Consider the following 25,754-nt stretch of genomic DNA (forward strand, 5'->3'; position numbering starts at 1 on the left):
AAATTCATCATAATCATGATATTCACTTAAACAACTATCAATTACTAATGAATGATGAATAATCAAATTTCAATACTTAATCATGATTAATTACAACACTATTATAATATAAATCTAATATTGATTATAATTTAGATGATCAATTGATTGTCTGTCTTAATATTGCAATTATCAGTTTGTATTGATATTCACATAGGATTTCAGGTTCAATGAATTAGTAAATTTTTCCTTCCCAAGTTCAATTCAAGGGGGGGGAAAACTCATTCATGCTTATATTTACATGGTGATGATTTAATATAATAAGTCACCATTGTTTTGCCAATGAATGGTGATGATGATAAACAACAATCAAATTTGATCAATATAATTTAAAATTCAGTGACAATTGTATTAGTTTAAGCAAATTTAACGCTTGAAAAGTGCTATTATTATTATCAGTCAATAAGTAATAAGTATAAGTGATAAATAAATTTAGCATCATTTTTACATTGGTAAAATTGTATCAGTTCAATCATCCTCATCATCATCAATATAAATTGTTGTGAACTTTCAACAAATGTATTGATATTATCACTTATACACATGAATGTAAATGATATAAAATGTGGTATGAAAATATTATTATTATTATGATATTTTTGTTCCCAATTGATTCATTTGAAATATTGAAGAAAATGCTTTTTACCGTTTACCATTTAAATTTGTTCACAATTGAATGAATATTTGATTTTCACCATTAATATCTTGATATATATTATATTGATTATCTTTTTATACTAATTGGTAAATTTTTATTTTATTTTTCATTCAGGTTCTTATATCAAACCATGAAAATGCTGATGAATTTGAAGAGATCATGATTGATAAAGGTAATCCAATAATTAAGGATATTCAACTTGATCATACACATAAATTTGTAATTACCGCTTCTTCCTACAAGGTAAATTTAATTTCTTTCAAGTTTTTTCAACTAATTCCTTGTGAATCTTTAAATGTTTTCATTTCGATTGACTTTTCTATCTCATCTAATTAGGTTGCCAAAGTGAAAATTGAAAGATGTCAACATTATAATAGTTGTAGTTCTTGTTTAAATTCACACAATCCTTATTGTGGTTGGTGCTCATTAGAACGCAGGTAATTTTAGATTTTGATTTTTATTCTCAACGTTTTCGATTGTTATTCATTTTTTTTTTAATTTCCCGACATTTTAATGGTCTTTAGGTGTACTGCTCGAAGTGATTGTGATGATAATATTAGTTGGTCCATGACCGAAAAGATATTTACCTCACCCCGTTGGCTCCCAATGGGTACACCTCAATGTATTGAATTTGAAGAGATTCGTCCAAACTCATTACCTTTAACCGCAATGTCCACTGTAAGTTAACTGACCATCACTATTTCCGTATACTGAATGTATGGTGAATGAAACTTTTTTTCTTATTCTCCTTCAGGTTGAATTATATATCACTCAGCTTCCACCTTCGCCTTTCCATTCCTCTTATTTATGCCTTTTCGGTGACCAAAGTAGGCCTTTACCCGCTCGACAAACTCACACTGGCCTTTCGTGTCGAACTCCAGCCTTGGACGAAAGGCCGCAATTACCTCTGGGAAAAGGTGAGTATTTCAAACATGATGAATTCTCATTTGACACATAAAAGAAAACCAAAAGCTGAAAACTAATTTTCTCAGTTTTTCATGGGAAATTTTCATGTACAAACCAGAATAAAATCAGATTCTCGATTCTTTTTAATGATCAATATTAAGAAAACCTCTTAAACCATGTTAATATTTATCTTCTCATCTTTGATAACATATAATCAACTCCCTTGATAAATTAACATTCAAATTCAATTGGATTGAAAATCTAAGTTGTAAAAACCACGATTCTGATGGAGATAATTTATTTCCATCATAAATATCAGCTCATTATTTTTTCTTTGTCTTTATTTCATATTTATTATCATTGGAATTTTAAATTTTCCATTATCCAAAAAAAAGTAAGAATAAGAAAAATTCATTTTCTCATTTTCTAATATCATGTTTCAGATCATGTCTCGGTGAATCTTTCAGTTCGAAGTACAGTAACTCAAAAAGATTTCATATCGAAACCTTTTGTTTTCTATGAGTGTTCAGTTCACAAAACGTGAGTAAAATTGATTCTATTATTATTACAATAACCATAATGGAATATCAACTTTTATCAATAACCGAATATAAGAAATATTTTCAGAACTTTTCTCATGAAACTTTATCCCCTTTATCAATCATGTAGATGTCGATCATGTGTCAAAGCAAAGTGGCCTTGTAATTGGTGTATCCAAGATAATATATGTACACATAATAGTAGTTTCTGTTCAGGTCATCATGTACTGTCCAGTGAGAATGTAAGTTGACCTTATTGATAAATATTAGAATCGACTATCATTCAAATGAATCCAATTTCTCATTAATTTGTTATTATTTTGAAAAACTTTCTCTTTTCCTCTTGATAATAGCTTTCAATTGGCTCTTCATCATCTTCCCCATCTGATCCTGCCTCTGAATATTGTCCAAGTTTCCGAATCGATCGTGAAATTTTAATTCCAAACGGTGCTAAACGTGAGATAACCATTCATGTTCAGAACTTTGGTAATCCAATGGTAAGAATATCATATGAAATATTACATACACATGATTTTATCAATTTCCTCTTCATTAATATTCAATATTCAATCAAATGTAAATCAATTGATTCCTTGTGTTCATTACCATTACCCTTTAAATACACTCTTGATTGTTTGATTGTTAGTTGATCCAATTGTTGTTGTTGTTGTTTTTGTATCTATTTGCCTATTGATTTATTAGATTAATTTAATCTCATCTAAATAGTAGATTGAATTTTCATCATCATCCATGTTTCATTTCATTGTTACTCTTTTTTACTTTGTTATTGTTGTTGTTTTTGTTGTTGACAGTTGACAATAAAACATGAATGAAAAGTATACATAAAGTAAAACTTTGTTCATTTGTGATGTTTTCATGATGATGATATTATCATGAAATAAAAGTAAACATGAGTAACATAAAGAAAGGGATGAAAAAAAAGTTCCAATAATCAAATGAAAGGATAAATGTAATGCATTAAGTTAATCGGTAAAATAAACAATCAGAAACACACACACGAAACAATTGGTACACAATTTGATTGAAAAGTTTACAAGGGATCTTAATTTGTTTACTATTACTATTTAATTTTATCATGTTAATTGTTACAAATTAATTAACCCAAATAAATGATTGATTCAATTTATTTCCAGGCTGATCTTGAATGTATCATTGAAATTGAAGGAGCTCGAGCTCGGATTCCAGCTCGATTGAAAGGAGACAAGATAATCTGTTCATCTAACATGGTAAACTTTAATTGTCTCTTTAATTGTTGAAAGAAATTTAATTTTTCTCTCTTCTCACAAATATTATAACTGTAATTTTACTCATGGTAATTAATTATTTCATCTTCTTTCCATACAGTATACATATCAAAGTGATGCTGGTAAAATTTACGCACAATTATCAGTCCTTTGGGATGGAGATACTTTGATTGATAAAACAAATGGTAATAAGAATAGTAATCAATTGATTGCTTGTTTGTTTATCATGGATAATCAATTAATCATCATAATCGATTGATTTTTTTTACCTCCTTTTCTTTAGTTACCTTATATAAATGTGATCATTTAGGAAGTCATCAGGCTAAGCCTGATTGTTCATTGTGCCAAACAACTGAGAGGAAATATCAATGTGTCTGGTGTTCTGGTTCATGTTCATTTGTTGATGCTTGCTCAGAACCTCCAGCACCCTCATGTCCACCTCCAAGAATAGACCTGGTAAGTTGGATGAATAATTATCTCCAGAATTAAATGATTGAAGGATTTTCAGCCTAATCTAAAACTATGAATACAATCAACTAATTACATGTGTGATCATGATGATGTTGAGATAAACCTCAATTTAGAATCAATTGACTTTTCCTTGTGCTGGAACTTTACTCAGAAAACGTTTACAAGTTCTAGGTGGTGGGTCATTGTTTTTTTCCACCAGTGTATCTACAATTTTCCGCCATTATCATTATCATTGCTTCACCGACTCAATTATCTCAACGGATACTTGGAATTAAATGAACTGAATAATGATGGATATTCTTTGCTCTCTCTCTCTCTCATTCTCTTCTTTGTGATGATGAAGATTCTGTTGATAATGAGAGCGGATGGTGTGGTAGTGAGAATGATTTTCTTTGCACAAAAGAAGATAAAAAAGAGAGAATATCAGAAAAAAAAGAGAAAAGAGAAAATGATAAATCTGAATCTCTATCCTCAGTTCCATGAGTTTTGTCTTTCTTTCTCTTCCATGTGTTAGTATAACTTTTCTTTCATCTTCCTATTCTTTGTCTTCTGATCATCCGATTCTGGTTGCTACTATTATTGTTATTAATATCATCTTCTTATTATTGTTGTTGTTGTCGTTGTTTAATGTCTGTTTATTATTGTTGTTTAGCATCGTCAAAGATTATCATCATTTCCTTATCTTCATCACTGATAATAGGTAAAAATGTCATCACCATGAGACTTTTTTACTCTCCTTTTTCATCATGTCCATGAAAAGATTAATATTCCTGGTTCAGAACTTTTTCCTTACGCTTCCCTGTTAAGCGCCAATTCAAATAATATGTGAAACTTTCATCCATCTTTGATCATTGTTACTAAATCTTCATCTTTACCACCATCATAATCATTATTATCATTATCATCAATCTCTCTCTCTCTCTCTTTCTATATTTGTATTATTGTTAGATAAAAGATGAAGTTAGAGAAATGAGACTCAATATGGATGAATGATTTGAAGATTGTGAGGATGATTCAAGGAAGATCTATGGGTCACTAGGTTCTGATAACCATGATGATAAAGATGATCGGGTGAAAGAGGGAGAAAAAAGAGGAGGAAAAGAAAGTCCTCTTTTAGTTACTTTAGATCATCATCCTTATCACCATCTTCTTCATTATCCTCGAATTGGTCTTTCTCTCTCTCTCTCTCTCTCACACTATCTTTCTCTCTCATATTCGTCTAGAATTCTGTTGAGCAGAAAACACGATTATCTTAAGTTTCTTCTGATATAATTTTCTCAGCAATTTGATATCATCTTCTTATCTAATATCATGATCATTTCCCGAATCTCATATATATGTGCACTCACCTTCCCACTCTCATACATCTACCTCATTTCCCTCCTTAACTCACCCTATTCTTCACCCTTTTATTATTAAATTTACTTGGCCTACTCTTCACCTTTTCCACTCTACCATTTATCCTCTCCACTCCCTACAAGAATACACTTAATTTCATCCAGAAAGTAAAACCTTCCACAAACCACTCTCTCCATCCACCTCATCACCATTAATGTATTTATACTCATGGAGAGAGAGAAAGAAAAGAAAACCTTATCAAATGATTTCGCAAATGCAAAAGCCAACATCAGATGATAATATGGAGCCATCATCATTTTTATCATAAGTCAAGATACTTATGAACCATTAAAACTCATGAGTTAACCCAAAATGAACCTGAAAATGAGAGAGTAAAAATGTTACTACAGCATCTCAATAATAAATACATGAAAATAACGATATCCAAAAGTTATATTAATATTATACCAAGTATAAAATTCTGATTATTATGATATATTAATAATATCAACTTGACTTAATCAAATAGAGAAAGTTTTACTCAAAAAGATCAGAATTTGTGTCAAAATGTAGATAACCTTTAAACTACTAGAATCGAGCAACTTTTTCATCTCTCTCTCTCTCTCTCTCTGAATATCATCATTACTTGACATAATTTTGATTATTAGAATTGAGAACTTGATTATCGTTGACATATTTTCATTTTCTTTCTTGATTTCCACCATCATTATCATCACCATTATAATGATGAGAGTAAAAATCAACCACTATGATGGGTTTATCTTCTTTCTCCCTTTCGCTCTGAGGCTACCCTGAAAATTAGGTTTCCTCTTTTTCCACATGAGACACAACTGTAAGCATTTGACTCCAAACGAAAAAGACTCGATTGAATTTCATAAAGTAATAATATCCATGGCAAAAGAAAAAAACATCAAAGAAAAACAATGAAAATGATAACTTGGCATAAAAGAAAAATATATTTTCATCATTTTCTATCGCACCTTCAACCCATTCCAACTTTCACCTACTACTATTATCATCTAAAGGAAATCGTTGCTACTTTTATTTTCGTTGCCATTATTTTCATACACTCAACTTGATACAGTTACGAAGTTTTGATTTTCCATTATTTTCCATTCTCTTATGTATTGTTATTATTCTGAGAGAAGATAAAAGAAAAGAGAGAGAGAGAGAGAGAGAAAATGTTCATCTCGATTATTCTCTTGTTAGCAATAATACTTTGGTTTTTTGTTCGATTTCGAACTTTTCTTTTCTTCTCTTATTCTTAATTTCATCTTTAAAGTTTTTTCTTTACTATTCGACAAGGAGAAATAACTTTTGCTTACACTTTTTCTCTTTCATTTTCATCTTAGCATCGTAATTGTAGAAAATGCTTTTGACATTTCGATATAATCAATCATCTCAACATTATATCGATAGTAAATATCCACAATCAATCAGCCACAGCGACCAAATATCATGAAATTAACCTCGAAATTGAAACTAAAAGAAAGTGAAATTTTCTCATTCTGATAATTTGATTCTGTTGGAATTTCGGAACAATTATTTTATGAAAAGTTTTCCCTCTAATTCAGTTTAGAATTTAATTTTACTCCAAGCAGTTGAATGTCAATCTTATTCCGTTTTCTGTCTCATTGTTCATGACAATATATTTACTGAATTTCTCACAATAAACCAATCTCATGTAAAGACATTTGAAATCTGATGGAAACTTATTTTCACTACCCTCAGGGTATAAGTAATTAGGATCTCATTAGTACCTATGAGATAAGTAAGAAAATATTAACAGTTATAATAATAAGAATACGAATTGAAATTCATAAACAAACAATAAGAAAATGAGAGAAATTCTGTAAACACTTGAAATTATCATTAAAATAATTCGAGAAATTGTATTTCAAGGAGAAGGAAAATTTCATGGAATGAAAAAAAAAGCCTCCAGGTATTTGGAATTTAATCACTCATCACTTTACCCGAATTTCGTTGTAATTTCAATGATATACAGTTAACAAGAATATTCATCAATTCTATTGTTATATTCAGGTAACATGTTCTCATTTCAAGGTAAAAATCTTTCTCCAGAAAGATACACTTGTAAGTTGTAATATTAAATTGAACGAGAATTCAGTAAGTTGGAATAAGAAAAAGTAAAATTTTGTTCTCTTTTCAAATTGGATTTTATTTGTCTGTATCTCGATCACTGAATCATATCCAAGAACTAAGGGCAAACTCCAATTGTATTGTATCATGTTACCTGTGTGAATATTGATTTGCTTATCATCTTGAAACCATGTTGAGTTTTTTTTTCCAAATTCTGGTTGAAAGAGAGGAGATGATATTCTAGTAAGTGGGGTAACAAAAGTTCTGGTAAAGGTGTGTGAGCATAAAGAAGATGATGATGGTGATGATGGAAAGGAAGAAGAGAGAGAGAGAGAGAGAAGATTGAAACTGATAAGAAAAATAATGCAAATTTATGGTAATTTGAGTGAAAGAGAAACCATGATGATTCTGGATGAAATTCATATTCTTGTAATATTATGTTTATACTCTCTCTCTCTCTCTCTCTCTCTCTCTCTCTCTCTCTCTGCCTCTCTTAAGTCATCATCATCTTCCCTATTTATTTAACCTTGTGTTCCGGTTTTTTTTTCATCATCATCATGGTGATAATATTAATAATGTTTTTCTACCGACGAATACAAAGTTATCATCAGAACTTTGGGTGAAATTCATCATGACTGAATAATCATCATTAATCATACTCATTGCACTAAAAATAATACGAATCAGACTTAGTTGGATATATTTTCATATGTATATTCAATTATCAATTCCCAGTTTGTTGAATGAGTGAATTGAGATAAATACTTTCATGATGATATTCATATGTAATAGTTGATTATTTAATTTGCTGAAAGCATAGTTGAAGAGATGTGGAGAAATAAAAGAAATTGAACTTTTTTTTTCTAATGAAATTATATGACAATTGAATTATCATCATGATTATCAATCGTTTTGATTAAATGATTGGGAGTATGTTGATTAATCAACTCATTTGTTATGTAAGTTGATCATTAAATTAGCTCATTAGGTAAGGTCAAGTCAAGTTCAAACGGAAATGAGGATATGAGATTTTTCTGATTCCTCTTTTTTTAAAAATATTCAACTCTCTCACTAGTTTGGTGTATTAATCATGTAAATTTCAGGTTATTAACAATAACAACTCCATGATAATCAATTGAAATGAAAGATAATATTTTTTTTTCTCTGGGAATATGAATAAGATAAACTGAAAATTCAATTTATACACTTGGAAAATGTTGTTTCCCATAAATGAAACTAATTTCCGAGTTGAATAATCAGGGAGATGGTGAGGAAATAAGGTTACCCCATTTCCGTCAATTGTCATCATCATGAATTCTCAAGCAATTATGGTTAAGGATTAACAAGGGATTTCCAGATAAAAGTTATCTCATTTCGCTGTAAAGTGGCCATTAGGTCAGTTATTATATTCGTATATTAATAATATGTAACATGACAACTCGATAATGGATAATTTTCGGTTTCTTCTTCTTAGTTTTTGATTCGATGTGGTCTTTCTTTTCGGTACAATTGATGGTCATCAAAGAATTGACCTATTAACTGATTCAGATCCTTTTCTCCAAGTGAATACTTATCTTTTCGATGATTTTCAATAGATGAAAGAATAAAATAATTCATTCATCTCGAAATTATCTTAATATCATGTTACCTTTCAATTCATTATCGTGGTTTCATCTTTTCAGTCTATTTCCATACATTTTGTCCAATATCTTGTTACCTTTTCTTTTAGAGAAAATCAAATTTATCTCGTTTTTTTTCATGAGATTTTCTTACACTCTGAATATTTACTAGGAGAATTATTCAATTTTCTGTGGCAGGTTAACTTTTTTCATTCAATTTCCAATTCAATTTGTCAAAATTTGTCTCCATTCCAAACACTCGCCCTGATTTACCATGAAAACTATTCTGGACCCGAAATAAACAATAAATTGTTACTCTAAATGATTGGTTAACCTTCAATGTATTGTTACAGTTTCCTTGCTGTTGGCAAAATTGTTCATTAACGATCAACATGATGATTGAATTGATACTCAGATCATTTAATAGGAGAATACAGTTGCTACCATGATCAATATTCTTATTGTTCTAATTTACTAGCAGATTCATTACCAGAAATCCTATGAATGAATTTATTACAATTTTCTGATTTCGAATTTCATTTTTTCGGTGAAAATTTTTCTTTCTTTCTTCCCAATGAGTTGATTGTTTTTCGTTGGGAACAATTTACCATAATGATAAACTGTTACCTTGGAAAAGTTAATCTAATGTGTTGCAATCGTTTTAGACTGAATTGATGATTCGATGAATTGTTTATCTCTTGAAATTTTCATCTCTCAAATATATCAAATCTCTGTTCTGATTTGATTCTCTGAGAAAGGAAAGAAAAAGAAAACATTTCTCATGATGGTGATGAAGATAATAGAGAAGATTTTTTCTTCTATCAATCAGAATCTACTATGATTTTCATCAATGAAAACTCAGCATCATTTGAATGATTGATCATCACTTTGAGAGTTTCTTTTACTTTTGTTTTTCTCTGAACAATTTGAAGGTAATTTCTTCTGATGCTCATCATAAGATTCATCAGAATCATTATCAGTTACATGGAATCAACTGAATTTTTAGCTCTTTTCATAGGTTGATAGATGATGAAAGAAAAAGTGTCAATTGCTGTTTCTCTCTCTCATCAACAACATCATCTTCGAGAAGATGATGATGATAATCAACATTTTTCTTCTTCCTTACAATCAACTGATCAAATCAAATCAAATTGTTGACATTGCGATTGGATTAATCTGTATCACGGCAAGAAATTGGTGTATTATCAATTGAATCAAATTCAACCCTAAAAGCCAGAATCATCATCATGAACATCGTCAGAATCAATGGTTCACATTCAGAAGAAGTAAAAAAAGCAATAAGATTGATAACTTAACAACTTTTCCAGTTTATCATGTAAAGTAATATTTTCTACTGAATCTATTCATCTACTGACACTTTTATCGTTATAATAAATTGGAAAGAATCGTTGAAATGATAAGAGAATTATTTTGATTCGATTAATTCTGATAATGATAATATTTATCCTGGAATGAAGTTGTTTCTCTCTCTCTCTCTCTCTCTCTCTCTCTCTCTGTTTATTTATTTTTCTATTTCTCTTTTCATGTAAATAGAATTTTGAAATTTTCATAGTATTAGAATTTTGGATTCAGAAAATTTCGACTCATGAGCTTTGAGCTTCATCATGTTGGCCTTTTGCTCATCATCTGAAATTTAAAAGATGATAATCGATAACAAGAAGAAGATATGATTTGAAATTTATTGGTGAAAGAGAAAAAAAAATTTCGAAAATAATGAAAATCTAATAACTTTTATTAGAACTCTGAACTTATTGATTGATTGGACTAATTTTCCAATTGTTATTGTTGTATATGTTTTCCAAATAGTAAATGTGATCAAATAGCTCTAATGATAGTTAATGGAATAGGAAATAATGAAATGAGAAAATTTTCAAAATTGATTATTAACAAAAAAAATCAAAAAGTTCAAAATGGCCCAGAATTTGGTTCATGGTGAATGGTCTCACCGATACTATGGAAACTCTGATTCTGAACAATGTTCACATATACTTTTACAAGGTTAGCCATAAAATTGAATTTTCAAATGAATTTAATTTAAAAAAAATTCAGATGAGATTGAGTTAACATGGTAACCATGATTGAAAGATATGAAAAGAGCTGAGTCTCAATTGAATGATTGGAACATTGAATTTGAACAAATTTCTAGACAAGGGAAAGAAAATGATGAAATGAATGATACAATTAAAAGTAAAATCGATGAATAGTAATAATGAGATCCTATTACATAGTCAATTGATGATTATCAAAAGAGTATCATGATAAGTAATAAAAAAAATCAAACGAAAATCATTAACTTGAATCACTTCCTTTAGATGTAATCATAATTCACCATGAATTGGAATTGTTGAAGAAAATTGAATCTTTTTCACCATGATGATGCTGTAGAAAAGGTATAAAGAAATAGGAAGGAACATGATGATGAACAATTTCTGATTGAGAAAAGTTTTTTTATTCAGAACAATCTGAAATTATCCATCAACAATGTCACCAAAATGATAATAACAATAATTAGAATGAAATTTTAGTCTCATAATCATGGAAATGAACGAGAATTATAGTTGGTAAAGTTATACACGATTACGTTGTAACGGTAAATGAAAATTTATTGAGCCATGATGATGATGATCGTCAACATTTTTGTCACTCAAAGTTATCGTTTTGATGAGAAAATGATGAAAGATGAGAACTCACAGTTGAGTGGACATAATTTCCTCTTGAATGACAATCAACCAAAATTGTGAGTTAATTAAATTCAATTATCAGCCTCAGAATTATCTTTGTTTTCCCTCATCATCTCTTATCATCACCTTTATCATTTGATTATCTATTGTAACAACTACTCAGAATCTTACAGAATCATCCTGCTATTCATGTTAACATTGTTCATAATACATGATACAATCTATTAAATTCTGTATAAGAAAGACAGAGATTCTCTTTCAGTGTTTCCCATTGAGATTGAATTTCTAAACAATTCTGATTTCTTAATCTGAACAATTCAGAGGTTCTGGTCACCCAAAGGTAAAAAAAGTTCAAAGTAATTTGAATAATTATATTATAATGTTGATTTTATCATGAATGATTATCAGCAATTTATTATTATTCAAATTGCTTTTACATATCAATATGAATTATCATATATTTCTTATGTATTATCAGTTGATAAAATATAAGAATTCACATATTGAATATTAAGTAATAGGAAATTTGAAATCTTTCAATTATCATAATTGACAGAATTGAATTTACAATTTTCCAATTTACATGAATGTTAAATGTTAATTTCAATTCTCACCTTGAGCAAGATGAAAATGAAATCATCATGGAAGATTAATAATTATCTTCATTAACAATACATAATGATGATAATTAGATTATGATGATGAAGATAAAGATGAATATGATATTTAGCATAATCAAATTTGTCCTGTATTTTAATTGCATCATTATTTTGGTTCAAATGTAATCAAAATTATCAACACTGATAATCAAGATTAAGAGTAAAGCAAATTGAATAATCAACTGATCAAATTTGATTTCAACATTATCCTGGAAATGGATTATCTTAATATCCGATAATTTCTGATAACGAGTTAGCTTTATGATGATGATGTTTATCTGGAATTGATTCATAGAGACTGAATTTTCTGGTGTTTTCCTCTCACCAAGACGATTATCCTGTTGATCTCTTGTTCATGATGATCAGACAGGGTGAATGGAGGGTTCAAATGATTACAATTGAGTGACAATTAATCACATAACGATGATCACGTTTTCATCTATTGTTGTGGATTATGATTAAATTGATGGTGAAAATAAATACCTGATGAACTATTTCAACATTAGATTTGATTAGTTTACAATATAAATGAAGTGGAGAAGGAAAAAAGTTGTTGATAATTTTTTGTTTGGGTGAAAAATTTGATTCACAATTTGATCAGATTGTAATGGAAACAATTAAGTATCATGATTGATTGTTGACAGGGAAAAAGTTATCAACCATAAAAGGGAAGTTGCTGAAAAAAAAACTCAATAACATGAGTTATCATGGTGACTCTGGAATTGGAAATGGAGAAAAAATCGCTCAATGGTTTCATTCCCTGAGCTAATGTTTTTATCATTGGAACTTTTTTTCTTCTTCTTCAGGTCTTAAGTTTCATTTTCCTGTTCGAACATTTTTTTTTCTTCATTTTCTCGCTTAATCTATTCTCTGAGTAGCCAAGTTCAGATCAACAACATGACTGAACTTTTCGATTGGAAAGAGAAAAAATTATCATCATGTTTATCTGGAACTTCAGCTTTCAGATATATAAATGGTAGAGCGAAAAGTTCCATTTTTCATGAGCATGAATAGAATGAGTGAGAATTGAAAGTAAAAGAATTAAATTCTAGTGGAAAAAAAATCGAAAAGAAAATCGAGAAAATTTTCTTCAACTAATCCATTTGTGATTTAAGGTAGTTTACGGATTAAGATTGTTGACTTTATGTTTCCTCATTCATAAAGAAGAGGAAGAGGATTAACGTTTTTATGATTGAGTTGAAGGAAATGAAACGATAAAGATGATGAAATAAAAGTTAAGAAGTTAAGATGAATCAATGGTGAGAAGAGAAAAAAGTTCTGAAACTGAATCCAAGACGAAATAGCGAAGTTGAAATGTTAAGAACAATAAAGATAGAGATCAAGAAGAGATAAAGATGAAAAGATGATGATAATGAAGATAAATATTAGAATGCAGAGATAATAATGGTCGACAATGAGGATAATGATTATTAGAAAGAGGTTAAAGAATAAGGATCAACTGAAAAGGATTAAGAATATGAACAAGTTGAAATAAAGAAAAAAAAAGGATTTTCATGATGCCGATTATCTTGAATTGGTTGGAATTATAGTAAAACATTTGATTCGATTCTTGTATATTACTGAGATTCCACTGAGAAGTTTCCATCTTAATTGAATCAGAATGAACTTCTATCGGCTTCTCTTGAGTTTCGTTAATTGAACTAGTACAATAATCAAATGAGTTCATTTCGAATTTCAAGTTTCAGATTTTCTTTTCACTTTCAACCCTTTAGAAATAGATAAGTGACTCATGGAGATGATACAAAGAATCAGTATAATCTATTTCAATTGATAAATGACAGGAAAATGAGCATTTTACCAGAATTTTTATCAGATGAGTAAAAGCAACTTTTCCATGATACATGATAGAGAATTTGATATTCTAACTTGAATATTTTTCGCTGGAAAACTAAGATGATGATTGAAAAATGAAGAACAACTTTAACTGTAAATGACAGATGAGATTCGTAAGGTTCAAACAATATAAACAATTTCAATTGTCAGAATTTTCCACGATTGTTCCTGAAGAGGTTGAGTAAAGAGTTTGAGAAAGAAATAGAATAGAAAAAATTTTCATGATGCTTATGATAATAATCTAAATTCAGAGCTTTTTTCCCATATTAATATCATATCGTTAATAGCAAATGATGAGTTTGAAATTGATTCCAAAATTTGAAATGTAAAACATGAATTGAGTTCTGGTCTTAAATGTTCACTTCCAAAGTTCTTAGTTTGAAATTAATCCAATAAAATTATCTTTCTCTGATGTTTATCCTCCTTCTCATGATTAATATCTTGAATGAACCACCGAGTTTCAATATCTCCTCCTAAGAATCATCTTAAAATTGTGGTTATTTTATAATCTTTTGGTTTATTAAATTTGAACCGCATCCATAATCTTACAGAGAGAAAACTTTTCCCACTCCCACTTTCTGTCATCAGAATATTGTTATTGATATCTTATCATGAGATTTCAGTATCTTCATGATGATGCTGATGACAAGGGTCACCTTTTCATTGAATTTTCGAGTTTTCCATTTTCTCTTTCTCTTTCAATTTCAGTTTTCTTTTGTTTGAATCAATATGTAAAAAAGAGATGAAAAGAAGATCGAAATTGAAAAAAATTCTGAAAATCTCTGGACACCAATTACCCACCCATTGTCATGAACACCCAACGGTTTTCTTGTTTATCTTTTATTATCATTAGATTATAAGATGACGATGATGATAATGATGATTTAATAACATTATCATCATGACAACAACAACAACAGAAAAAAATGACAAAAGCATAAGAAAAAAAAAGTTCATTCATTTGATGTTAATGTTTCCAAGATTAGAGATTTAATCCTGAATCTCTCACCGAATCGCCTCAGAATCAGATGGATATTATTATATAATTTTGAAGGGATAAAAATGATAAGATAATAACATTTTTATTATTCTTATTAAAACAGAAATTATTTTCTCCATGTTATCATCACCATGAAATTTCATGTGTGTGCTCATTGTTGATGTAATAATGTTGGTCCATTATTTATGATATTATTTTTTGTCATTCTTTTTGTCAGTTACAATGTAAAAGAATAGAAAACTTTTTTATATTTTCTTAACCATTGTTACAATTTCTGAATCATTTGATTTGATGACTGTTGATTGTAAATTGATCTGGTTTTGAGTATTAAAAATGACTCGTGCCAGTGGATTTACTGATGATGATTAATTGATTGTATTCAGAGTATACGATTTGATTTCAATTTAACAATCAAAATAATAATACAAATATAAATTGAGAATAAATAAAATTTGAATGAATCAATAGCCAATACAATCTTTGAACAGTATGTTGTAGATTGAGGGTTTACTATGAATGAAATGTTGGGTGGGGTGGATGATGAATGAGTAAGTGAGTGAGTGGTTGGTTGGTTGGTTGATTGTCTGTAAATCGCTTGATTTAATTCACAATCAATGAGATTGTATTGTTCAGGGGAGAAGAGGAACAAAAAACAAATTGAAAGTATCTTTAACCTAACAGTCTGTAGGTTTAATTTAGCTTCAAGGTGAATTACAATTGGGATTGAATTTGATATTATTCTGGCTCCAGGTTGAGTTTATTATCATTATTTTGGACTTGATTGTCCTTCTTGATTGTGTTCAAATTCAAGAAGCAAAAGAAAAAATCTTTCATGATAATATTAATTGAGCTGATTAACGTTAATTTAACCATCTAATTTACGGTTTTTTCTTGCTCTTCCATTGATAATAGATTTATCCTCTTTCTGGTCCAATTGAGGGTGGAACTTTAATCACAATTAAAGGTTCCAATTTAGGATCAAGTGTAGATGAGATTAAAGACAAAGTCGCCATCGGAGGTATACCATGTACTCCAGTTGAATATAATGTATCAGTAAGGTGAGTATTGACCATTGGAGAAAAGTTGAAATGATAAAAAAGTTCTGGATAATCAATTGGCAAACAATTTATATTAATTGTTATTCTTTTCATTTCATCTTACTATCAAAAAATCTCCTGTATATATATACAGGGTTGTCTGTCGTACTGGACCCTCTCCAACTGGACCTTATTCAGCAAATATTGTTGTAGGCAATCGAGCAGGAGTAACTCGAGCAAGTGAAAACTTTGTTTACAAGGTAAGAGGTTATTCATTCATTAAAATGGTAAACAACAATTAACTTAAATCATACCATCAGGGTGAATGTGTATTAACCACCATGATAGTGAACAATATATAAATTAACCGTTGAACATTATGTTATGAAATTTAAACAAAAGGATAACCTTTGGGGAGAGAAAAAAAACTTTTACATGATGTGAGATGGTCAAAAGTTATGATGGTGATTATTTTCCATAGGGATAAATGAGAAGGAGCATCTTCATCATTAACTATATTTAGATTGTATTAGATGAAGAAGAAGAAGAAAAAAACTAAAGATAAATTTTCTTTGCTGGTAAAGTAAAAACCCTTGTTGATGATGTTATGAAGATGAGGATGATATTTCATTTATCCGCTTCTCTCTCTCTCTCTCTCTCTCTCTCACTCTCTCATCTAATTAGGTCTCATCAAGAGGCACAAATTTGGTGGAAAAAAGAAAATAATGAAAACTAATTAAATAGTTTTCATGATGATGAAAATTAAACACTGCTAATGGTTTGCCTATTTGAATAGTACACATATGTATAAATAATATTAATAATATGTGGTGATGATAATGATGATGAGGATGATAATGATCATCAGGAAAGTGTATTTGAGTTAAAACTATTAATTTTAGTGGATATAAAGAGGGATGATGATGATATCATGATGGTGATCATCATCATCATGATGAGAATTATCTTCCGCATCATCAACCTAACAATATGTTAATCTCATTCAAATTGAAGATAAACATATTCCCGATATTAAAAGGGATCGTTGTGTCCACTATTGTGTCCACTATTCATGATAATGAAGAGTCAAATCTCTCTCTCTCTCTCTCTCTCTCTCTCTCTCTCTCTCTCTCTCTCCTCTCTTCATTGAGAGTAATTAATAATAATAATTATCATGATGATAATTATGAGCTTTAAAAGGCTCAAAGTTGAACGTAATTTAATTTAACAAAGGGGAAAATGAATGAAAGATGCAAAAAAAATTCATTGACAGTTTTGAAGATTGTGATTATCATGATGAAGATAATCTTGATTGTTATTATCAACAATCAAGATTCATGCGATTAATATTAAATTATCTGTCTCTTGTTTACACCCATGATTTAAATGATTGATTCAGGAAGAGATTACAATTTGTTTTGATAATATACAAAATAATAAATCAGTTGAATGACCTTTTAGATTTAATCATTATATTAGTAAACGGATCATGATTATAATTAGATGAGTTAATTAGGTAGATTAGATAATTAAATATCCATCTACTTGACATTTTGATTGATTTTAATTTAATCGAGAAAAAAAAGGAAACTGATTATTTTGAGATGATTAACAAAAACTTACTTATCACTAAATAAGTAAAACAATCAACGATCACATGGTTTAATTGTCTTGATTAATTTATCATCTATTGTATTAACAGAGTTATAATCAAGTGAGATTAACTTATTATGATAAAAACACAGAATCGATTCACTTTTGATTCATGATAATCTCAAGAGATGAACCCAATTTCAATGAGATACCAGAATTTGGATTCTGGTTAAATTATCATTGATTGTTGTTATCGGTAATTGTTGATAGTAAATAATAGTAACGATAATTATTATTATTACCAAGATACTAAACAAAAAGTATAAATGAAAAAAAAAACCAAAATAAAACAAAACTTTTACTGGTCAGTTATTATTTTCTGGTAAAACTGACCAATCAACCGAGGAAAAGGAAACTCATTTTTATCAATTATCGTTATTATATATTAACTATCAGGTTTTGTTTTTTTCTATTTAGTTTTTTTTCCTGTTATCAGAATTAAATCATGGTAAGAATTAGATTTCTCCTCACATTGATATTACTTGTAATACAACATGAAGTGTATTTCCCATGGTAAACATGGTAAATATATATTGATGTCTATTGTTATTATTGTGTATTATTGGATCAATTTGGGAATAATAATAAGAAAAGATTAAATTGTGATTAGTTGAATGAAAATGACGATAATGATGATGTAATTGTTTGTAATCTATTTTTTTTTCTTCATCTTGATTCATTTAAACCAAACCCTTAAAATATTAATATTATTATCATGATGAATATATTGTATCAGTTGGGAAAAAGAGACGATGGTGATTAGGTAATTGTGGTTTTAAAAGTTAACTGTTAACAATCAAATTGTTAGAGAGAGAGAGAGAGAGAGAGAGAGAGAGAGAGAGACGAAGTTATAATAATTATATATTCGAGACTATGATTAGGATGAGAATGATTGAATCAATGGGAGAGAATCAAATCTATGATATTTTGTGTATAGACATTGATTGGGTTGGTTTGTTAAGATGAAATTAGTAGGTATCCATGATGATGATGATGGTGATGATGATATTGATGGTTAACTGTATTAAATTGGATTGTATGATGATGATGATGATGATGATGATGATGGGAGGATGAACATGTGAATCATGAGGATGATGAAGGTTAATTTGGTGAAAGTTGATTAGAGAGAAAGGAAGAAATTTCCAACAAGAAGAAAGGAAATTTAATTTGAATGAGAATTGAATTTGAAAATGATTATGGTTAAGATGATGTTAGTGATGATGAGGATGAAGATGAGGATGAGGTGGATTTCCAGAGTGGCGATCAACTTACTTTCTAATGGGTTGGCTATATAATCTTTATACTCAAGTTCAGAGTATATAAGGTCAACCAGAAATCAATTTAATACCAAATTATAGTTGAATTGGGAAAAATTTTACTCCATTATCATGATGACCATCACACTATTCAAGTTGATTACAATCAACTTGAATTTCTAATACAATTCAACACTAATCAGGTTTTTCATTATCATTAAATGAACATTATATTATCTTTATTCTTGATGCTCCCCTGATTTTTTTTTCAATTGTGTTTACTTTTATATACTGAACATGTATTATCAGAATTGGAATGAAAAAAAAAGTTAAGGAAACGAACTTTCAATTAGATGATAACATTAACATTGAATGTTGATAAGATAATTATATCGATTGTAAGTTGACCGTTGAACTCTAATGGTCAGTTTAGATTTCACTTCTTCTTACTAATGTATTTCTATGGAGATAATTTTGATGTGAACTTTGTCCTTGTTTTCCTTTTATATTGTATATAAGTCGATATTTGATCGATCCACAGGGTAACCATTATATTAGAGAGAGAGAGAGAGAGAGAGAGAGAAAAGTTTTTCGATAAAATTTACACGTGATGTGATAATACAGGTAAATCCATCGAAAGTTAAGCGAGAAACATGATCTCAGGAACACAATTATCTATGAATCATGTTTAAGGTCAACTAATCAGATTAATTGCTAATTGACTTGCATTATGTTGGTTAATCCATTTTGTTAATCAAGATGAAAGATTTTCTCTCTTCTTCTTTTTCTTCCTATTATTTCATTTTCTTTCATCTTCCTCCTCTTTCTTTAACCTGCAGAAATGTAATACACAGAAGGAGAAGGAGGATAAAGATGAGAAGGGAAGTGAGAGAGAGAAAGAGAGATGATGATGATGATTATGGGAGTAGCAAAGGTATTCCGATATTCACTAGTGAATATTATTCCTTTTTCTGTGAACAAAGAAAAATCAGAACTTACATGGTACATGCTCATTACTTGATTCTATTAACAAGTAACTTTCATTCTAATATCAGCTGGTTACATGTTATTTGTTAAATTCTGTTGTTAATCAGTAGATTTTTCGTGATCCTTTTAAATATTCTCTTTCTTTTTGGTTTTTACTTTCTTCTTCTTCTTCTTCTTCTCCTACTTTTTCATTTTCATCTTTTACTCTTTTTGTGTATTTTCATTATTATCATGATGTTCCCATGAAACGCAAAAACTCAATCAACCTGAAATGAGAAGAAAATTGGATAAGATTAACATGCCAAACCGATGGTGTTAATTTGGGAAACTTGAGAATGAAAAAGATGAATAGAATGAGAGAGAGAGAGAGAGAGAGAGAGAGAGAGAGAGAGAGAGAGAGAGAGAGAGAATTAAGCAATATTAGGAAGGAAAAAAGGTAAACAAGGTAAATTGAAGGATAAAGAAAATGTGAATATCCAAGAGTAGGATAAAAATCTTGAGGGAACGTTAGTTAATCAAGGAAAACTATTCTACATTTAATCCAAGTGATTAAACAGAAATTGTCATTGGTCTTAACAATTTTACCTTCCATTTGACTAATCATAGATTGTTGTATTTACGAAGCTCAAAAATCTGGTTAAGGAATATAATCAACTAGAAAAAGGGTTAAATACCTTTAATTTGTTCCATCTTTCACCATGTTCATCCTCAATTATATTCTTCATCCTCTTTGCTTGTGCTCGTCAAAATCAATGGATGGATTAGTGTAAAAGAAAAGTTTCAAAGAGAAATGAAAGGTTGAAGGTGAGGAAGGGATAAAGATCAATACTGAGAATTACAATTTATCTAAACAACATATGATTAATATTATTACTTAACAAGTAAATGAGCTTTGATCTGATTCCTTTGTATTTATTAAGCTTTAGGGTATTCGAAGCTCGTTTTCACTTTAAACTTTTCTAATCTTTTCTTTTTGACTAATGTGCATGTGGCCATTGTTTTCGTTATTGTAAAAGATTTAAACTTTAAGATACATAATAGTATCATGGAAATGATGATGATGATGATGATGATGATGGATAAAAGGTGAACATGGTGAAAGTGATGAGAGTTATAATCCGATTGGAGATTTGAAATGGAAGCGGAAAAACTGTCGACTCAAAATAAACAGAAATGTTTGATATTAGGAAATAGAAATGTACGTGAAGAGTATTATGAATGGAACTGATGATGATGATGATGATTAAGATGATAAAAAGAGGATAATGATGAGGATGAGGAAGAAGAGGAGGAGGAAATGATGGAGGCGAAAAGATTGAAAATGATGATAAGGATGTAAAGAGTAGGCACAAAATGGGAACAACACACATACACCACATTAGATTATCAAGTGTGAATAATAGATTATGATTATTATATCGAAAAGATTTAAGTTATCATCACAATACTTACTTTGGAAAAGTTTTAATTTGATTTTCCATTTGCTATTATGTAACTACAAAAGGCTCATGATACTATGGAATCGAAGAGAATAGAATTTATATCAAATTAGAATATAAGATTGTGATTAATAATATGATTAAATGGTGAAGAGAACAAGGGTAATCACCCATTGTTAATGAGTTAAATTGGTTAACTTTTAAACAATAATTACTGATGAAGATGAAGATGAAGATGATAACTGATTTACGGCGGGAGAACAGGAATTGTTTATATATTCAAATTTTTCCTCTTCTAATCCTTTGTTAGGATTTGATGAAAGATCTTTGTAAACATTTGATTGTTATTATTATCCAGATTTGAGGATATTAACGGTTAACTGATTTGGTAACATGTTGATTGTGTTTACCATTTTGTTGTTGTCAATTAAATCCTTTCCTTTTTGATTAATCAGTTAAATTGAGTTTCTACTCTTGTTTAATCAAAGTATTAATACATTAATCTTGAAGATGATTGATCTAACTTTTTTTCTTCTTCTTAATTTGGTTAATCTTTAGGCTGTCCAATTAATTGATGTTAATCCAAAGTATGGACCTCAATCCGGTGGAACTCACCTTTACCTGGATGGATTTAATTTCAACATTGGAACGAATATTGAGATTTACCTTGACAATATTCCTTGTGAGATTAAAAAGTAAGTGATTTGTCTGATTAACTGATTAATTTCAATTCGAAATCACATATTTAATTGTTATTAGATTTTCTCTTCTCTCGATTTCGACTTTTTTTTCCTTCTCGTCTTCGAAAAAGAGAAATCGATTTTGATTGTTAACTCTAAATGTGATTAGTAAATGAACATTGAAAGGGGAAAATCAATGAAATCTATTAATTGTTTCTGTTAATTGATTCGTTGATTAGGTTTAATTAGCCTAAATAAATTTGTATCCAATTTCCAACTTGCAATTGATTAAAGTATATGATACATTCTAATTATTTTACTTAATTGCGATGGATCAATTAATTAGTAGAGGGAATAAGTAAAGCAGAAAGAAAAAAGTTCTCGTTAATTTGTTCCAATTATATAACTGTAAATGGAAATGTTATCGAATTGAATTAATTGATCAGCTGATTTACCGATTGATTGATTACATGAGAGAAAAATTGATTGTTTACATTCTCATTTAATCTTTTCTATTATTCTTTTTTTTTGTTCTTCTATCAGGTCAATGATTGCCAATCGTCAGGTCACTTGTAGAACCTCAGCTTCACCGACTGCCCCTTACAAGGTTCAAAGGTTGACCCTTTTACTTGATGGCTCGAATATCACTTTACCTCGGCCTTATATTTATGGTAAAGATCCGATTATCCATTCAATTGGTCCAAACAAGAGCTACATTTCGGGTGGTCGATTGATTTGGGTCAATGGTTATCATTTTTCGTATATTGTTCAACCTCGATTGATAGTTAAACATTTATCAAAGATTATTGGAAGGTCTAATTGTATTCCGGTCAATGATACACTCATCAAATGTCCAACTCCATCAATTAAAGCATATCTTGAATCTTTCTCTGTCTCTCATGGTGGTGGGTCATCGTCCTCTGGTTCGTCCTCTGACATTGGTCAAGATTCCCCGTTTCACCGTCTTCTTCACCAGTCCACCGAGATCTACCTCGATCTGACCATTTACATGCTCGTCCACATCTTCACAATCTTCATCCATCATCCCTGTCAACTTCATCATCTTCCTCTTCTTCATATCTCTCACCTTTTGAAATATCTTTCGAAATGGATTCAGTTGAAAGTGTGACCAATATTCGAGATCATTTTCCGTCCATAGATTCATCTCTCTATTATCTACCTGATCCAATTTTTAGATCATTTGAAAATGATGGAGTTAAATTGTACACCGGTGAATCTTTAGTGATCGATGGTGACAATTTAAGATTGGCCGCAATCGAATCAGATGTAAATGTCACCGTTGGTAATCGTCCATGTAATCTAACCTCTCTCACCATGAATCAATTGGTCTGCTCACCGCCAACCGAAGGTTTTACAATAAGCTCTTATACCGATCTGTTTGGTCGTTCAACGCAGACCAATTTACCCGCGGTTGTAGTTACAATTGGAAACAATATTCGTAAACAGATTGGATATTTACGCTATGACGGTAACACGTCATATGAAACACCCTTTATGTTTATCGGTTTAACATCAATCGCCGGTATAATTGTGGTCATTTTTAGCCTCGCCTTATTAACTTTTATACGAAATAAATCATCAAACATTAGCAAAGAATCTGTGGACCTGAAACCTCGTACACTTGGTCCAGCCATTGGTCCACATTCACTATCGACAACAATACCTGCTCCAATTTACTCTGCTCGTCCACCAACATCCCTCTCAACGGCTACAACCATGATCGCTGGGACAAGTTGTTCAACACGAACTCTTAATCGGACAAACGCTGATCATATTTACGAATCGATTGATAATCTACCGGCCATTCGTTACTCGTCAAAGGTTAATCTTGATTATACTTATTTCGGTCATCCGGCTTCCAATTATATGCGACGAGTTTAACAAACATTCAATTAGAAAAACGGAAACGGAAACGATGACCATTTAACCTTCCACCTCGATATTGAGTATTGAAATTATTTCGGAGAATCCAGGTAAGAATGAATAAATCATCGAACTTTTTTTTGCGATTTTTTCACCTTTCTAATCAACTTTAATTCCTCCGCTTCTTTCAGGGTAACAAAATCAATTTTCCAATGAAAACTCCAAACAATTAAATCAAACTAATCACCAAGAACAACCATGAGCTTATACTGGATCCGCAATTGATGGAAAGACAATTAAACGATTATTAACTTAATTGTTTAAGGAAAATTAATCATCCAAATTTTAATATATATTTTATATTCGCTGCAATTTAATCAACTATCTGCCTAATAATTTTCACCATTGACTCTTAATTGTAAAAAATAATATCCATCTCTTTGACTGCCTCTGTAACCTTTGTGTATTTAAAATGATCAAATTTAATTGCTGTTTTCGGTTTCAATGTAAACCAAATTTGCCAATTATGATCAACAGAAAAATACAATTGATTGAAGAAAATCAATTTTGATTTTATACCGATCAGAATTCAATATAATTCATTTAAACCTGCAATGAATATTTGAATGTGTGTGTATATAAATGATTCTGAGGATAAAATCAAGTTTCTCACTCAGGTGATTACATGAAAAAGTAACTGTGATTGTTTTAATTTTACTATTGTATCATAATCATCAATCAAATTTGTAATTAACCAATTTAACTTCTGTTTTTCATTCATAATGTAACATTTTTTTACGATGAAAAACTTTGTCCTCTCGCTTCCTGATCTCGAATTTCTTATAACATGTACATTGAGCTGAAAAAAAGTTCTAATCGTTGGAAATGTACCTTTTTTTTGGACACACCACGAATTTCTGGTCAAATTGAATAAAAACATTGTTCTGTTCAATATTTAATTCGATTTGTCTTCATTAAATGAGAACTTTTTTTTTCTCTTGAAAGTTTGTTCCATCAATAAGAATTAATTGATTCTCAATCGGTTTCAAATGTCGATCAATGAATGAAGAGTCTCTTTCTTTTAGTATTACCAGTAGTAAATACTATTGAAAGTCTCATTAAGAAATCAATTGAACCCATGATTGAATGAAAATCTCACCAAACATTCAGAAAATCTCAACTTTTTACATTCTGTCTTTCGTTTCAATGAGAATTATTCTAAATCGAAACAATTTAATCGATATAATTTCTCATAAATTTTATCGAATATTGATCAAAAAAGATCATCTCATCTCATCTAACTATTAATTAGTTAAAATGTCGAAATATATTCATAATTAATAAAGATTAATTCACATTGTAATAAATACTATTGTAAGCTCTTAGTATTTGACATTAGCGAACTTGTTTACAATCATGAAAGTCAATTTGTTGAAATTAATTTTCCATTTAATTTGTATAATTGGTTGTGTTACTCAGTTGTACGAAATAACGGACGAGCTATTAAGATTTAAAGTTCGAAACGATGTGACTTTTGAATTTCCAAATTCTGTTGAGATTCCCGATATTGATTTCGCGATTCCCATGATATCAGTTATAAATTTTACTGAACTTTACTATCGTTATGGGGAAACAATAGCAGAT

At 29.7% G+C, this 25,754-nt stretch overlaps 1 protein-coding gene across 1 annotated transcript; it reads left to right on the top strand.

The window, feature by feature from the left end:
- Window positions 1–799: 799 nt before the first annotated feature.
- On the top strand, window positions 800–25,069 carry LOC128390418 (plexin-B-like; the record flags this gene model as incomplete). Its single annotated transcript, XM_053350133.1, is given in 16 exon segments — window positions 800–940; window positions 1,034–1,134; window positions 1,222–1,375; window positions 1,452–1,614; window positions 2,047–2,143; window positions 2,273–2,384; window positions 2,496–2,639; window positions 3,297–3,389; window positions 3,508–3,592; window positions 3,691–3,863; window positions 16,084–16,229; window positions 16,363–16,468; window positions 22,105–22,241; window positions 22,770–23,191; window positions 23,194–24,220; window positions 24,302–25,069. Coding segments are annotated over 15 exon segments (3,009 nt in total), but the record flags the coding sequence as incomplete, so codon positions are not given.
- Window positions 25,070–25,754: the final 685 nt, after the last annotated feature.

The sequence above is a fragment of the Panonychus citri genome, unplaced genomic scaffold (assembly GCF_014898815.1).
Source record: "Panonychus citri isolate SS breed McGregor unplaced genomic scaffold, ASM1489881v1 Contig00119, whole genome shotgun sequence".
Lineage (NCBI taxonomy): Eukaryota > Metazoa > Arthropoda > Arachnida > Trombidiformes > Tetranychidae > Panonychus > Panonychus citri.